The following is a 16,543-nucleotide window of genomic DNA, read 5'->3' on the forward strand; positions in this document are numbered from 1 at the left end:
CTCATGACCTTGTGTACTGCCCATCTTGGCTTCCCAAAGTGCTGCGATTACAGGTGTGAGCCACTGTGCCCAGCCCCTGTTTTTACTTTTCTGAGACAGAGACTCGCTCTGTCATCCAGGCTGGAGTGCAGTGGCTTGATCTTGGCTCACTGCAACCTCTACCACCTGGGTTCGAGCAATTCTCCTGCCTCACTCAGCCTCCCTAGTAGCCGTGTAGACAGGCATGGGCCACTATGTCTGGCTAATTTTTGTATTTTTTTTTTAATTTAATTTTTTTTTTTTTTAAGACGGGGTTTCATCAGGTTGGTCAGGCTGGTCTTGAACTCCCAACCTCAGGTGATCCGCCTGCCTTGGCCTCCAAAGTGCTTGGATTACAGGCGTGAGCCACTACACCCGGCCTGTATTTTTTTTTTTTTTTTTTTTTGAGACAGAGTCTCTATTGCCAGGCTGTAGTGCAGTGGCACGATCCCGGCTCACTGCAACTTCCGTTTTCTGGTTTCAAGCAGTTCTCCTGCCTGTCTCCCAAGTAGCTGGGACTACAGGCATGCACCACCACGCCTGGCTGATTTTTTATATTTTTGGTACAGATGAGGTTTCACCATGTTGGCCAGGATGGTCTCAATCTCCTGACCTTGTGATTCACCCCCCTCGGCCTCCCAAAGTGCTGGGATTACAGACGTGAGCCACCATGACTGGCCACTTTTTATATTTTTAGTAGAGACAGGGTTTCACCATGTTGGCCAGGCTGGTCTTAAACTCCTGACCTCATGTGATCCACCCACCTCGGCCTTTCAAAGTGCTGGGATTACAGGCGTGAGCCACCGCACCTGGCCTTATCTCCCTAGTTTTACTCCCAGGCTAGCACAGCTTCCTTGGTGCGGGGTCCTTAAGCCAGGGCCCAGAAAATTCACAAATGGGGACTGCCAGGCTGCTGTGAGGACGGCGCTACCCAGAGGGGCCCCTACACTGGCCCTTTCTCTCCCTCCCAGCACCCACAAGTACGTGGCGACAGACTCACTGAATGCCAGTGAGGGACGCAGCTCGGATGCCACCTGTCTTTGCCCCATTCGGGCCGTGCCAGTGACAGGACACTGCCATCCCAGTCTCAGCGCCCTCTTGTGGGACCTCACTGGGCTCCGCCCCCACAGTTTTTTTCTGCTCCTTCTGAGCTGCCCCCTGCAACCGGCTCCACAGGCTGTAAACACTTACTGAGAACCACATTCCACTGGGGCCTCTGGGGGTGTGTACCCAAACATCAAGGGAATTTTTTAGTGGCAATAAAGATAATTCGGTGGGAGGTGCCATTTTTGCAGAGAGCTGCTTGCATCGATTATTTCCTTTTTTCGAAATAAAAATATCTTACACTTCTTTTTCATGTTTTAAAATGTATGCTCCTTGTTTAAAAACAACGAACAAACAACCAAACTCAAACGTGTGGCCACATCCTGGATCTCTGTGCTCCCCAGAGAATATTTGCTGACTTCGGAGTTCAGTGATTTCATTGTTATTTTCATTTCCATCCCTTTGTAGCCTAAGGAGGTGGAGCTTTACTTTAGGCATTCCTCATTGATATTTCCTCTTTCGGGAGCTTCTGGTTCAAGTCCTTTCCCATGTGGGGAATTTAAGGCTGAATTTATGGGATTTTAAGGGCTCTGCAGGAAGCAGAATTTTGGTACCCAGGACCTTCACCCCTGGCGTCCTGACCGTGATTGTGTTCAATGAGATGGCAAAAAAGATTTTTAGATGCAATTAAAGTTACTAATGAGCTGATCTTAAGTTAGGCAGATCATCCTAGATTATCTGAAGAGCCTGATGTAATTGTTACCAGAAAGGGGTCCCCATCCAGGCCCCAAGAGAGGGTTCTTGGGTCTTTCATGAGAAAGAATTCAGAGGGAGTCCACAGTGCAAAGCACAAACAAGTTTATTAAGAAAGTAAAGTAGGCCGGGCGCGGTGTCTCACGCCTATAATCCCAGCACTTTGGGAGGCGTAGGCGGGTGGATCACTGGAGGTCAGGAATTTGAGACCAGCCTGGCCAACATGGTGAAACCCTGTCTCTACCAAAAACATAAAAATTAGCCAGGCATAGTGGCTCATGACTGTAATTCCAGCTACTTGGGAGGCTGAAGCAGAAGAATCACTTGAACCCAGGAGGTAGAGGTTGCAGTGAGCTGAGATTGCACCACTGCACTCCAGCCTGGAGGACAAGAGTGAAACTCCCTCTCAAAAAAAGAGAAAAAATAACATGGTGAAAGAACAGGAGCACCAGATACATAAAGCGAGTTCTTAATGACCTACAAAGAGACTCAGACTCCACGCAATGATAGTGGGAGACGTTAACACCCCACTGTCAATATCAGGCAGATCAATGAGACAGAAAATTAACAAGGACATCCAGGACTTGCACTCAGATCTGGACCAACTGGACCTAATAGACATCTACAGAACTCTCCACCCCAAATGCACAGAATACACATTCTTCTCAGCACCACGTCGCACTTACTCTAACATTGATCACATCATTGGGAGTAAATCACTCCTCAGCAAATGCAAAAGAATGGAAATCATAGAGTAGGACCTCCCAGAAAGTAAGAGGAGGAACATGTCCACGCTCGGTAGATACTCGCTTCTACACAGGCTGAAGGAAGATCAAAGATCATGATGCAGTGATGAAGAGTTAATTTTCTTTGTGTGTGTGTGTGTGTGTGTGTGTGTCTGTGTCTGTGTGTGTGTGTGTCTGTGTCTGTGTGTGTGTGTCTGTGTGTGTGTGTGTCTGTGTGTGTGTGTCTGTGTGTCTGTGTGTGTGTCTGTGTGTGTGTCTGTGTGTGTGTGTCTGTGTGTCTGTGTGTGTGTGTGTCTGTGTGTGTGTGTCTGTGTGTGTGTCTGTGTGTCTGTGTGTGTGTGTGTCTGTGTGTGTGTGTGTGTGTCTGTGTGTGTGTCTGTGTGTGTTTTCTTTTTTCTTTTTTTTTGAGACGGAGTTTTGCTCTTGTTACCCAGGCTGGAGTGCAATGGTGCGATCTCGGTTCACTGCAACCTCCGCCTCCTGGGTCCAGGCAATTCTCCTGCCTCGGCCTCCCAAAGTGCTGGGATTACAGGCCTGAGCCCCCGCGCCCGGCCAGAGTTAATTTTCTTAATGACTGTATTTTGCAAGAATCAATATTATTACCACTAAAGCAAAATTAGGAATGCTTCTGTTCTCAAGATATCAGGCTATCAGGGCACTCCCAAGTCTGGGTCTGTTTAGTAAACGTTATCAATCAGTTCCTTTAACCATGAACATCTGGAGGTTGGAATGCCTGCCTTGCCTGGAATGCGGTCCGGTCCGGCAAGTCCCAGCCTCATTGATCCTAGCCCTCACTCAAGATGGAGTCGCTCTGGTTCTAACGTCTCTGACATAATCACACGAGCCCTTAAAAATGAAGTGATGGGCCGGGCGCGGTGGCTCAAGCCTGTAATCCCAGCACTCTGGGAGGCCGAGGCGGGTGGATCACGAACCATCCTGGTCAGCATGGTGAAACCCCGTCTCTACTAAAAATACAAAAAATTAGCTGGGCATGGTGGCGCGTGCCTATAGTCCCAGCTACTCAGGAGGCTGAGGCGGGAGAATTGCCTGAACCCAGGAGGCGGAGGTTGCGGTGAGCCGAGATCGTGCCATTGCACTGCAGCCTGGGTAACAAGAGCGAAACTCCGTCTCAAAATAAATAAATAAATAAAGTGATCTTAGAAGAAAGGACTTTGAGCAAAAACTTCAGCATAGATTTGGCATTGGTTTCTTGGATATGCCACCACAGGCACAGTCAACACAAAGTGCCAAGTTAGACTTTATGAAAATTAAAAAAAATTGTGCATCAGGAGACAGTATCAGGCCCTGTGTGGTGGCTCACACCTATAATCTCGGCACTTTGAGAAGCTGAGGTGGGCAGATCACCTGAGGTCAGGAGTGTGAGACCAGCCTGGTTCAACCTGGTGAAACCCCCATCTCGACTAAAAATACAAAAATTAGCTGGGTGTGGTGGTGTGTGCCTGTAGTCCCAGCTACCTGGGAGGCTGAGGCAGGAGAATCGCTTGAACCTGGGAGGCGGAGGTTGCAGTGAGCTGAGATCATACCATTGCACTCCAGCCTGGGTGACAGTGTGAGACTCTGTCTCAAAAACACACAAACAAACAAAAAAGAGACCATATCAACAGAGGAAAAAGATAACATGCAGAATGGGAGAAACTATTTGCAATTGATAAAAACGATACTAGATTATTATCCAGACTATGTAGAAAACTCCTAAAACTCAATGTCAAAAGACCAAACAGTCTGACTGAAAAATGGCAAAGAACTGAAATTGATGTTTCCCCAGAGAAGATATACAAAGGGACAACTAACAGGTGAAAAGATGTTCAGCTCATCGTCAGGGCAATGCACCTTCACACTGCGATGAGACATACACCACTCAGGCCCATTAGGATGGCTGCTTTAAAAACCCTGAAACCTAGAAAGTAACGTGTAGGTGAAGACGTGGAGAAATTGGAAACCTTGCGTGCTGCTGTTGCCATGGTAAAAAGTGAATGGTGCTATGGAAAACAGTATGGCGGTTCCCCCGAAAACTTAAATTACCATGTGATCCAGCAATTCCATTTCTGGGTCTATATTCTTTTTTTTTTTTTTAGTCTTTTGTTTCTTTTTTCTTTTTCTTTTTTGAGATGGAGTTTCGCTCTTGTTACCCAGACTGGAGTGCAATGGCACGATCTCGGCTCACTACAACCTCCGCCTTCTGGGTTCAAACAATTCTCCTGCCTCAGCCTCCCGAGTAGCGGGGACTACAGGCGTGCACCACCATGCCCAGCTAATTTTTGTATTTTTAGTAGAGACGGGGTTTCACCTTGTTGACCAGGATGGTCTTGATCTCTTGACCTCGTGATCCACCCGCCTCGGCCTCCCTAAGTGCTGGGATTATAGGCGTGAGCCACAGCGCCCGGTCCCGTAAATATTTTTTAAGTGTGTTATGTGTTTTTAAACTTTTCTCTTAATTACATTTAGTCTTCCCAATTTCACTATCAGAGGGTAAACTCCAGTTCCATTCTGGGAAACACCCCAGGTACTCAACACTCACGTGCATCAGAATCACCCCGAATGCTTGCTAAAAGTTTCCTGGGTCCTGCCCGCAGTGTTGCTGATTCAGTAGGTTTAGAAGGGCCCAAAAATTTGCATTTCTAAAATATATCCAGGTGATGCTGAAGCTTCTGGGCGGAAGTCCATCCTTAGAGAACATTTTTCTTCCCCAGCCCTCAACCCTGAATCCCCAGAGCGCTGCCCCGCCCTGGGTGGAGGGAAGCTGAGCTCCACCCCAGAGGGGCGGGGTCCTTGAAGCTCCGCCCCTCGCAGGAAACCCCGTTCTCATTGGCTGGAAGTGCAGGGATCCCCTGCGTCACAGTGCTGTCCACTCCCCTGCCAGAACGCTAGGGGCGGGGTCTCCGCGCCTGCGCAGTGGAGCTGGGCGCCCGCTGGGCTTGCGCTTCTGAGGGTCGGGTCTGGCGCGCAGGCAACCAGATGGCGGAACCTCTGGCGGAGTCGGAGCCCCTGCTGGGCCGGGGCCGCGGCGGTGGCGGCGACTGTCCGGCGGGGCTGACCACTTGCCGCAGCATCCGAGTCGGCCCTGGTGAGCCACCCAGGCGTGGGGAGGGGGCTGGCCCGAGACCGGGGTCGCGCTTGGGGGTCCCACTCTCCACGCACCCCGTGTCCTGCCGGGCGCGCCCCCACCGGGTTCGAGTCCGAGGGGAGCCCGGGCCGCGCCGGGCGCCAGGGGAGCCGGTGTTCTGAGAGCTGGTGGCCTGCGTCCTGCAGACCCCGGCCTGGGGTCGGGGCAGAGCTGGGGTCGTTGCCACGTAGCGTCCTGATCCCGACCAGACGGGCGGAGAGGCCCTCGCCCAGCCCTGGGCAGCTCCGAGGGAACCGGCCTCCAGCGGCAGGCACCTTCCGTGTGCTCGGGCCGGCCCAGACCCGGTGCTTCCCGAGGGTCGCCGTAATGAGGGTCGCCTGATGGACTCAGAGATGACAGCACTTTGATTTTTCCTGTTTCTTCTTGGGGAAAGCTGAGGCTCGGAGAGAGACATTCCCTACCCAAGTCACACAGCCAGTATGTGGCCGAGGTGGGATTCGAACCAGCTGGGAGCGAGGAGCCCTTTCTTTGGAGGGCGCCTTTCCTGGTTCCACCTCGTGGGGCTGGGGCAGGTCCCATAGACCAGGGCGGCTTCCTCCCCTTGCCCTCTGCCAGCCCAGAATCCCCTCCCCACTCCCTCCTGCTCTTTCTGTTTCCTGTCCTGGCCTGAAGATTGCTGAGTCCCCCCCAGGGTGGGGTGCGTCCGCCCCTCGCTGACACCTGGGGAATTAGGTTCTGGTTAGAGGTGAAAGGACCTTAGCTTCACTTTGCAGATGAGGAAACTGAGGCACAGAGAGGACCTGAGACCTGCCCAAGGTCGCAGCCCTCTGTTCTGGTGCGGCTGCTGCTAGAATTGCTGTGAGTTCCCACCTGGCCACTTTCCTCTCTGGCCTCTCTTTTCTTCTTTCCTCTGTCCGGCAGGAACTGGGTTGGAATCGTGGGGGCCAAGGAGGGGACCCTGACAGGAGATGAAAACCAGAGGCCAAGGTGGCCACCTGTCTGCTCACCTCAGAAGCTGCCTCCAGGAAGTTCTTCAGGTGCTTCCTGGGGGCAGTCTGGAATGAGATCTCCGGGGAGCCGCTCTGGCAGGCCCCTTGATGAGACGTGCAGGATATGGCAGTGTTCAGGGAACATAGACTGTCTGTCCAGGGGTCTGGGTGCCTTTCTGGGGCTGTCACCCCCTGGCCGTGTGACCTTGGCAGTTGCTTAACTTTTCTGTTTTTTTTTTTGAGATGGAGTCTTGCTTTGTTGCTCAGGCTCAGGCTGGAGTACAATGGCAAGATCTCGGCTTACTGGACCTCCTGGACTGAAGCGATTCTCCTGCCTCAGCCTCCTGAGTAGCTGGGACTACAGGCGCCCACCACCACGCCTGGCTAATTTTTGTATTATTAGTAGAGATGGGGTTTCACCTCGTTAGCCAGGCTGGTCTTGATTCCTCACCTCAGGTGATCTGCCCGCCTTGGTCTCCCAACCTGGTGGGATTACAGGTGTGAGACCCTGCGCCTGGCCACGCTTAACGTTTCTGAATCTGAGTAAAAGGGAGATAATGCTAGGGACTGCCTGGGGGGTGTCGTGAGGATTCAGAGGGAATCCGGAGTTTGTCCTCCGCACGGGGCTCTGCGGGCTGGTGTGGGGCCTGTGGCCATCTTGGGTATGATCAGGTCCTGCCCTGGCAGGTGAGACCCGCTCTGCTGGGCAGTGTGGCTGGTGAGAGGGGCTCTCTGGAAGTGCTCTTTGTCTCCATGCTCCGGCCTCGCCCAGGGCTTCTGAAAGGCGGACAGGACGCTCTGCGTTCCGAATCCCCTTGGCCAGACTCCCCGAGGAGACTCCGAAAGGCTCAGTCTGCCGGGGCCTGTGCAAGGCTGTGAAATGAAGACCCTGTGCTCTGGTTTTCAAGTCCTGTGCTTGGTCTCCTTCCAACGGGTGGGGGGAACTGCTGCTGCAGGTGCCCCGTGGATGTCAGTGGACCCTGCTGTTGGGTCCTTTTGACTCAGCCTCACCTGATGGGGCCGGGGTCACAGGTTAAGGACAGCTGTTTTCTCTTGTTTCTGGGTCAGAAAATCACGCTTTTACTGGTTATGAAGAAAGCGGACAAGGGATTGCTGTAGTTGAGAAGCTTTAAGTGCAGCGGTGAGTGCTGATGACCGGCTCACTCAGCGAGGCACTCTAGCTGCAGTAAGACGTTCAGTTTGTACTTAGCTCCTGCGGGGTGGGGACCGCGAGGACCTGGAGCACTGAGAGGTTAAGGGACTTGCCCAGGGTCACACAGCGTGCTGGTCAGGGCACGGCTTATGCAGCCTGGACCCTGGAGCAAGAGGGGAGCAGAAGCTCAGAGCCAGGTGTTGCAGCACAGAGGCTTGGGTTAGGGAGCCGTGTCCAGGCCTGGTGTGCCGGCTGCTGCGCCCCAGCCCCTGTTGTCCTCTATGCCCTGCAGCCCCAAGGGGTGACGGTGTGTGGACAGGTGGTCGCCTCCCAAGGTGTTGGGCTCAGGGGTGGGTGAGCTGCCCCAAGGGAGTCCCTGGACTCACAAATTGGGGGTTGGTGTTCCTGGTAGAAGCAGCAGCCTGGGTGAAGGGTTGGGGGTTTTGGAAAGTGTGGCGTTGGCAGAGCCAAGTTCAGAATGAGTGGCATGGAGGGTTGAAAGGCAGGAGAGGGGTGGGCCGGAGATGCGGAACCTACGGGGTAGGCTGGAGTGTGGGCCTGGAACGAGGGACCCAGGGGAAGCTGTGGGTGCTTCTGGGAGTTTGGAACAGGGTCCTTGGGCTGCTGCAGGGTGGGACGGAGGACGGCCAGACCTGAAACTTTACACACCAGCAACGGGAAGTCCAGGTGAAAGGGAGCTGGGGTGGGCCTGAGCACCTTCCGTGGTCCTGGGTCAGCAGTGAGCCCGGAGCTCAGCAGCTCGTCTCTTCTGGTCTAAGGAGCTTGTATCACTAGATCTCTCCTGGTAGAGATTCTGTCTTTTCCCAGGGAATCTGGTGAGGTGGGGCCTCTCAGGTCACCTGCTGCACTGGCTCCCCTCGGGCCGTTCATTTATTCACGGATAAATCAGCTTTGAGTCCTGCGTGCTTGAGTTCCGGGCTCTGTAGATACAGCCGGGAACAACGGTGTGGCTTCTGTTCACAGCGACCCCAGGACACACTCAGGGGACAGAAACAGTAGCCACTTTCAGAGCTTCCCTGGGGAGACATTCGGTATCCCCAGGGTGGGTCTCATGGCTGTGTGTGGGTGCCAGAGCTGCAGGGAGGGAAGGCTCTTGCTCCTGGTGAGGCAGCAGGGCAGGGCAGAGCCAGGGTGGGGTCTGGGTTCCTGCGTCTATCTGGGGCCACCCCACATCTCTAATCCGTCCTGGGCCCAGCAGTCTCTACCTCATGTCCCCAGGCATGAGCCCCAAGGACAGGAGCAGCTGCCTCCACAGGGACCTCCACAGAGTCAGCCTCGTGGCCTGGAGCTCTGCCCAGAGCCCAGCACCTCCCGAGCCTCTGCTGCTGACTCACAGGTCACTGCCTGGTTTTGGTGCAGCTGTGGGCCTCGAGGGGCAGGTGTAAACGCAGAGTCTCAGCTGAAAAAGCAGCTGCTTCCCCTCCCTGGCTGCTGACTCCCAGGTCACTGCCTAGTCTTGGTGCAGCTGTGGGCCTCGAGGGGCAGGTGTAAAAGCAGAGTCTCAACTCAAAAAGCAGCTGCTTCCCTCCCTGGAAAGTGTCGGCCTTCCCGGGCTTCTCAGTTGCTGTGGTTCTCCCTTCACTTGCTGAGGGCAGCTCTGAAACAAGGTCACAGGGGTGGCAAGTGCCTGTGATGGGAGTGGGCAGCCCAGGCCCCACGTGGTCAGTGGGCAGAGGCGGCAAGTGCCTGTGATGGGAGTGGGTGGACCAGGCCCCATGTGGTCAGTGGGCAGAGGTGGCAGGAGCCTGCCATGCTGGTGGGCAGCCCAGGCCCCCTCCCTGTGGTCAGTGGACAGAGGTGACAGGAGCCTGCCATGCTGGTGGGTAACCCAGGCTTCCCACTGTGGCTAAGTGGTTGAAGAACTGCACCCACTGGCTGCTCCTTGGTGATGAGGGGCTTGTGACCAGGCCAGGGTGCACGGCCTTGGCTTTTGTGCCGCCTGACTTTTCCTGAAGGCCACTTCTAGTTAGGAGCCACTGCCACCTTGGCCCAGGCCTGCCAGGAGGCTCCACCCACTTGTGTTGTCAGTAAAGGTGGGCAGCCACCCTTCAACACGAAGGCCTCAGCAGGGGTTGGGGGACTTGGGTGTTCCATGGCTCTGACCCTGGGAGTGATTTGGGTGGGCTTGCCTGGCCCGCGAGCTGGGCCAGTGAGGGGATAGGACCTTGTAGCTCTCAAGAAGCCTCACAGTGGTACCTTTGGGTTCTAGATGCCAGTTTTCTCTGTCAGTGTGGAATCTGAGGTTTGGGTTGATGGGGGTTGGGTGGGGCACTGGGTGTGGTGTTCTGGCTCATGAAGGCTGTGCAGGAGCCAGGGTAGGGCTGGGCAGAGGAGGGGTGGCAGCCCCGTGTAGTGAGCATGCTTGGGGACCCTGGCAGGGGGCTCCTGTGCTCCCATGTTGGACCTCACAGTACCCTCTGGAGAGCCGGGTAGGTGGCTGTGAACAGCTCTACTCTGTGGAGGTGGAGCCAGCCCCAGCCTTCCTGCCAGCCTGTGGAAGAGCCGGGCTCTGAACCCCAAGCCTGGTGCCAGGGCCCTGCAGGATGCGCTGCTTCTCATGGGCTTGCTGGGTGTGCGCTGCACACAGAGCTGCCCTGCCTGGGCCTGGCCGGGTGTGTGCTGCACACAGAGCTGCCCTCCCTGGGCCTGGCTGGGTGTGTGCGCTACACATGGAGCTGCCCTGTCTGGGCCTGGCTGGGTGTGTGCTGCACACAGAGCTGCCCTCCCTGGGCCTGGCTGGGTGTGTGCGCTACACATGGAGCTGCCCTGCCTGGGCCTGGCTGGGTGTGTGCTGCACACAGAGCTGCCCTCCCTGGGCCTGGCTGGGTGTGTGCGCTACACATGGAGCTGCCCTGTCTGGGCCTGGCCGGGTGTGCGCTGCACACAGAGCTGCCCTGCCTGGGCCTGGCTGGGTGTGTGCGCTGCACACAGAGCTGCCCTGCCTGGGCCTGGGTGTGTGCTGCACACAGAGCTTCCCTGCCTGGGCCTGGCTGGGTGTGTGCGCTGCACACAGAGCTGCCCTGCCTGGGCCTGGGTGTGTGCTGCACACGGAGCTGCCCTGTCTGGGCCTGGCCTACGTGTGTGATGCCGAGGCACCTACCTGGTTTAGTCTCTGCCCTTGGCAGGCGTGGTTCGGCCCCACTGCTGGGTGGAGGCATCTCTTTACAAACGGCCTTGGGAAGAACTGTAGTCGGCGTCTTTCCTTGATCACAGGGGTCCTGGAGGGTGAGGCCATGTCATCTTGCTCGGTCACCTGATGTGTCCCCTCTGCCTGCAGGTGCCATGGCCCAGTGGGACCTCTGCGTTGATCAGGCTGTGGTCTTCATCGAAGATGCTATTCAGGTCGGTGGCACCTGCTCCCTGTGGCTGGGCCTGGGTGGTGGCCACCCTCTGATTGGCTCGCCCATCTAGGGGCGACTGACAGACCAAGGCCTCTGATGCTGGACTGTAGGTGAAGGTAACTGAGGGCAGGGCCTCTGGGCACGGTGCTCCGTCAGTCCCTGGAGGATTTGTCTTCTGCATCCTGCAAGCATTTGCTGCTCTGATGCACCGTGTTCCGAAGCCTGTGGCGGGCCACGCCATTCTAGGTCCCGGGTGGGTGGGGGCATCCCGGAGGATGACACGGCTGCACGGGGAGTGGGAGCGCCTCGCAGGCAGACCGTGGCACGACCAGCCCTCAGCAGGCGTTCCCTGAGTGTTTGCTTGCGTACCCACCCGCCGTGGGTGTGTGGCCCGAGAGTGCTTGTCTGTTGGGCGAACCTCGTGGTTTGTGATGGTGTGGGCCTGCTGGGTCGGGGCTGGCATGTCCATGTGCTGAAGCGTACCCTGTGATCCACAGCCTGAGGCTTGGGCCTGTTTGAATGAGGACAGGGACCTCGTGTGGCTGCGTGTGTGGGGCTTGGGTCCAGGCGAACCCTGCACGCACCCTGTTCATGCCTCATGTGACTTTGCTTCCAGTACCGTTCCATCAACCACCGGATGGATGCCAGCTCGCTGTGGCTTTACCGACGGTATTACTCGAACGTGTGCCAACGGTGAGGACGCACCCATGCGGAACTCAGGGTTCCTGCCGGCCTGCACGGTGTGGGGAGGCTGGCCCCCGAGTGGGAACCACACCTGATCTCAGGGTTCAGGCAGGCTCCCCTCCCCACATGGGGCCGCTACCGTCGTGCTCTCTGGACAGGAGCCCAGCCTGTGGATGGAGGGCTCCTTTGACAACCAGGGTTCCCTTCTGGAATGCGGGGTCAGCCCTCGCCAGTGGAGCTCTGAGCAGATACGTGATCTTCCCAGTCACGAGCGTCCGTGCTCAGGCCGTGCCAGCTCCCGCGCTTCTGACCGGGGAGCCGCTGTGCAGCCTCTGGGCCCCGAGGGCTGCTGGCTCCTGCCTGTTCATGTTTCTGCCCCCTTGCCAGGACTTTGAGCTTCACCATCTTCTTGATCCTGTTTTTGGCTTTTGTCGAGACCCCGTCCTCGCTCACCCGCACGGCGGACGTGCGCTACCGTGCCGCGCCCTGGGAGCTGCCCTGCGGCCTGACCCAGAGCGTCGAGGTGCTCTGCCTGCTGGTCTTTGTGGCCGACCTCTCTGTGAAGGTGAGGTGGGCACTGGGCCCCGGCCCCCCAGTGCCTGGTTGCCGCTGCCCTGGTTTATTGCCGTCTCTGGAGCAGGCTGCCTTTCCCCAGACTTTGCACTCTGACCCGCTGAGCACAGCACAGTTTCTCGGACAAGTATGTGCGTGAGGCAGAGGCTGCGCCAGCCCTCCTCCCTCTCCAAGCTGCACTCTGAGGCCGTGTGCCGTCAGGGTGGCACAGGCTGGCAGCGCCCCTGGGAGCGGTCCACGGTCCGCAGTGCTGCTGTGAGGAGAGGTCCCAAGTGAAGAAGGGAGGCCCAGGTGGTCCCCCTCAACGCTCACCCTGCCACCCCACACTGAAGAGGAGAGGGGGTGAGTGTGGGGCAGACAGCCACTGCTGCACGTTTGACTCTGGCTTCTACCTGCGATGCACGTCCTTCCAGAAGCCGGAGGTGGGCCTTGGCTGTTCACCTAGGCTTTGGAGCCTCAGCAGAGCCTTAGCGACTTTCCGGGGAGGTGCAGGCTACGTGTTCCGTTGTTTCCGTGAAACGGTGATTCCAGTGCTGGGTGATTCCATCCCAGGGCTCCCACATCCATGCCCATGGTGTTATGCTGGGCCCAGGCGGCAGCCTCCCTCAGCACCAGCCCTGCTGCTCCTTGGCTGGGCCTTAGGCTCACGTGGCCTTGCGGTGGGTGTGGCTCCCCGTGCGGCGCTACCCTGCAGTCCTGTGTGGGCGGGGCGGGCTGCGTGCTGACCGAGGCTGTGGCTGGCCCTGGGCAGTTTCTCACTTCTTCCTTTTCGTTCGTCATGTGGTTAGCAGGTCTGGGGGTTTTTCAACTGGAACTGAAACTGGCAAGAAGTTGTCATTAGTGTTTTTTGAATGGTTGGGGTGTTTGAGAAGTGTCAGAAGGTGAGAGAGGGGACATCAGCAAGCTGTGACCTCTGGGGACTTTTACTTTTTTTTTTCGAGAGAGTCTCGCTCTGTCGCCCAGAGCGACAGAGGCTAGGGTGCAGTGGCATAATCTCAGCTCACTGTAACCGTTGTCTCTCGGGTTCAAGTGATTCTCCTGCTTCAGCCTCCCGAGTAGCTGGGATTATAGGCATCCGCCACCACGCCTGGCTAATTTTTGTGTTTTTGGTGGAGACGGGGTTTCATCATGTTGGCCAGGATAGTCTCGAACTCCTGACCTCAGGTGATCTACCTGCCTCGGCCTCCCAAAGTGACAGGATACAGGGGTGAGCCATCGCGCCCAGCTTCTGGCGACTTTCTTGACAGTGGGAAATGGCAGTTAGGTAGGGGAAGAGCAGACCTGCCCTCACTTCCCAAACTGTTTTACTGTGGCAGTGCCCTGTGACCCACCCATACTGTTTTACTGTGGCAGTGCCCTGTGACCTGCCCTAACTGTTTACTGTGGCAGTGTCCTGTGACCCGCCCAAACTGTTTTACTGTGACGGTGCCCTGTGACCCGCCCAAACAGTTTACTGTGGCAGTGTCCTGTGACCCGCCCAAACTGTTTTACTGTGACAGTGCCCTGTGACCCGCCCAAACAGTTTACTGTGGCAGTGTCCTGTGACCCGCCCAAACTGTTTTACTGTGACGGTGTCCTGTGACCCACCCAAACTGTTTTACTGTGGCAGTGTCCTGTGACCTGCCCAAACTGTTTTACTGTGACGGTGTCCTGTGACCCACCCAAACTGTTTTACTGTGGCAGTGTCCTGTGACCTGCCCAAACTGTTTTACTGTGACGGTGTCCTGTGACCCACCCAAACTGTTTTACTGTGGCAGTGTCCTGTGACCCGCCCAAACTGTTTTACTGTGACAGTGCCCTGTGACCCGCCCAAACAGTTTACTGTGGCAGTGTCCTGTGACCCGCCCAAACTGTTTTACTGTGACGGTGTCCTGTGACCCACCCAAACTGTTTTACTGTGGCAGTGTCCTGTGACCTGCCCAAACTGTTTTACTGTGACGGTGTCCTGTGACCCACCCAAACTGTTTTACTGTGGCAGTGCCCTGTGACCCGCCCAAACTGTTTTACTGTGGCAGTGCCCTGTGACCCACCCATACTGTTTTACTGTGGCAGTGTCCTGTGACCCACCCAAACTGTTTTACTGTGGCAGTGTCCTGTGACCTGCCCAAACTGTTTTACTGTGACGGTGTCCTGTGACCCACCCAAACAGTTTTACTGTGGCAGTGTCCTGTGACCCGCCCAAACTGTTTTACTGTGACGGTGTCCTGTGACCCACCCAAACAGTTTTACTGTGACGGTGTCCTGTGACCCACCCAAACAGTTTTACTGTGGCAGTGCCCTGTGACCCACCCATACTGTTTTACTGTGGCAGTGCCCTGTGACCCGCCCAAACTGTTTTACTGTGACGGTGTCCTGTGACCCACCCAAACAGTTTTACTGTGGCAGTGCCCTGTGACCTGCCCTAACTGTTTTACTGTGGCAGTGTCCTGTGACCCGCCCAAACAGTTTTACTGTGACGGTGTCCTGTGACCCGCCCATACTGTTTTACTGTGGCAGTGCCCTGTGACCCACCCATACTGTTTTACTGTGGCAGTGCCCTGTGACCCACCCAAACAGTTTTACTGTGACGGTGTCCTGTGACCCACCCATACTGTTTTACTGTGGCAGTGCCCTGTGACCTGCCCTAACTGTTTACTGTGGCAGTGTCCTGTGACCCGCCCAAACTGTTTTACTGTGACGGTGTCCTGTGACCCACCCAAACAGTTTTACTGTGGCAGTGCCCTGTGACCTGCCCTAACTGTTTTACTGTGGCAGTGTCCTGTGACCCGCCCAAACAGTTTTACTGTGACGGTGTCCTGTGACCCGCCCATACTGTTTTACTGTGGCAGTGCCCTGTGACCCACCCATACTGTTTTACTGTGGCAGTGCCCTGTGACCTGCCCTAACTGTTTACTGTGGCAGTGTCCTGTGACCCGCCCAAACAGTTTTACTGTGACGGTGTCCTGTGACCCGCCCATACTGTTTTACTGTGGCAGTGCCCTGTGACCCACCCATACTGTTTTACTGTGGCAGTGCCCTGTGACCTGCCCTAACTGTTTACTGTGGCAGTGTCCTGTGACCCGCCCAAACAGTTTTACTGTGACGGTGCCCTGTGACCCACCCAAACTGTTTTACTGTGACGGTGTCCTGTGACCCACCCAAACAGTTTTACTGTGGCAGTGTCCTGTGACCTGCCCAAACTGTTTTACTGTGGCAGTGCCCTGTGACCTGCCCTAACTGTTTTACTGTGACGGTGCCCTGTGACCCGCCCAAACAGTTTTACTGTGGCAGTGTCCTATGACCCGCCCAAACAGTTTTACTGTGACGGTGTCCTGTGACCCGCCCAAACTGTTTAATGTGGCAGTGCCCTGTGACCCGCCCAAACAGTTTTACTGTGGCAGTGTCCTGTGACCCGCCCAAACAGTTTTACTGTGGCAGTGTCCTGTGACCCACCCATACTGTTTTACTGTGGCAGTGTCCTGTGACCCGCCCAAACTGTTTTACTGTGGCAGTGCCCTGTGACCCGCCCAAACTGTTTTACTGTGACGGTGTCCTGTGACCCACCCAAACTGTTTTACTGTGGCAGTGTCCTGTGACCCGCCCAAACTGTTTTACTGTGGCAGTGCCCTGTGACCCGCCCAAACAGTTTAATGTGGCAGTGTCCTGTGACCCGCCCAAACTGTTTTACTGTGGCAGTGCCCTGTGACCCGCCCAAACTGTTTTACTGTGACGGTGTCCTGTGACCCACCCAAACTGTTTTACTGTGACGGTATCCTGTGACCCACCCAAACTGTTTTACTGTGGCAGTGTCCTGTGACCCACCCAAACAGTTTTACTGTGGCAGTGTCCTGTGACCCGCCCAAACAGTTTAATGTGGCAGTGTCCTGTGACCCGCCCAAACAGTTTTACTGTGGCAGTGTCCTGTGACCCGCCCAAACAGTTTAATGTGGCAGTGTCCTGTGACCCACCCATACTGTTTTACTGTGGCAGTGCCCTGTGACCCGCCCAAACTGTTTTACTGTGGCAGTGCCCTGTGACCCGCCCAAACTGTTTTACTGTGGCAGTGTCCTGTGACCCGCCCAAACAGTTTAATGTGGCAGTGTCCTGTGACCCGCCCAAACTGTTTTACTGTGGCAGTGCCCTGTGACCCGCCCAAA

The 16,543-nt window shown here is 55.9% G+C and overlaps 1 protein-coding gene across 40 annotated transcripts in view; it reads left to right on the top strand.

Moving 5' to 3' along the window:
- Positions 1-5,473: 5,473 nt before the first annotated feature.
- The window catches only part of TPCN2 (two pore segment channel 2), an 82,596-nt gene continuing 71,526 nt past the window's right edge, over positions 5,474-16,543 (top strand). For 36 of the 40 annotated variants that reach the window (XR_013523553.1, XR_013523563.1, XR_013523560.1 and 33 more), the window contains exons 1-4: positions 5,474-5,646; positions 11,087-11,151; positions 11,767-11,843; positions 12,222-12,399. Coding sequence is in view for 14 of the 40 variants with exons in the window: in XM_078341662.1 (XP_078197788.1) it covers positions 5,538-5,646; positions 11,087-11,151; positions 11,767-11,843; positions 12,222-12,399 (429 nt within the window). In the remaining 26 variants the exon portion in view is untranslated. Of the gene's footprint in view, positions 5,647-11,086; positions 11,267-11,766; positions 11,844-12,221; positions 12,400-16,543 lie in introns of all 40 variants that reach the window. The other 4 variants (XM_078341670.1, XM_078341671.1, XM_078341669.1 and 1 more) reach the window with 3 other exon arrangements.

Source organism: Callithrix jacchus, chromosome 10 (genome assembly GCF_049354715.1).
Source record: "Callithrix jacchus isolate 240 chromosome 10, calJac240_pri, whole genome shotgun sequence".
Lineage (NCBI taxonomy): Eukaryota > Metazoa > Chordata > Mammalia > Primates > Cebidae > Callithrix > Callithrix jacchus.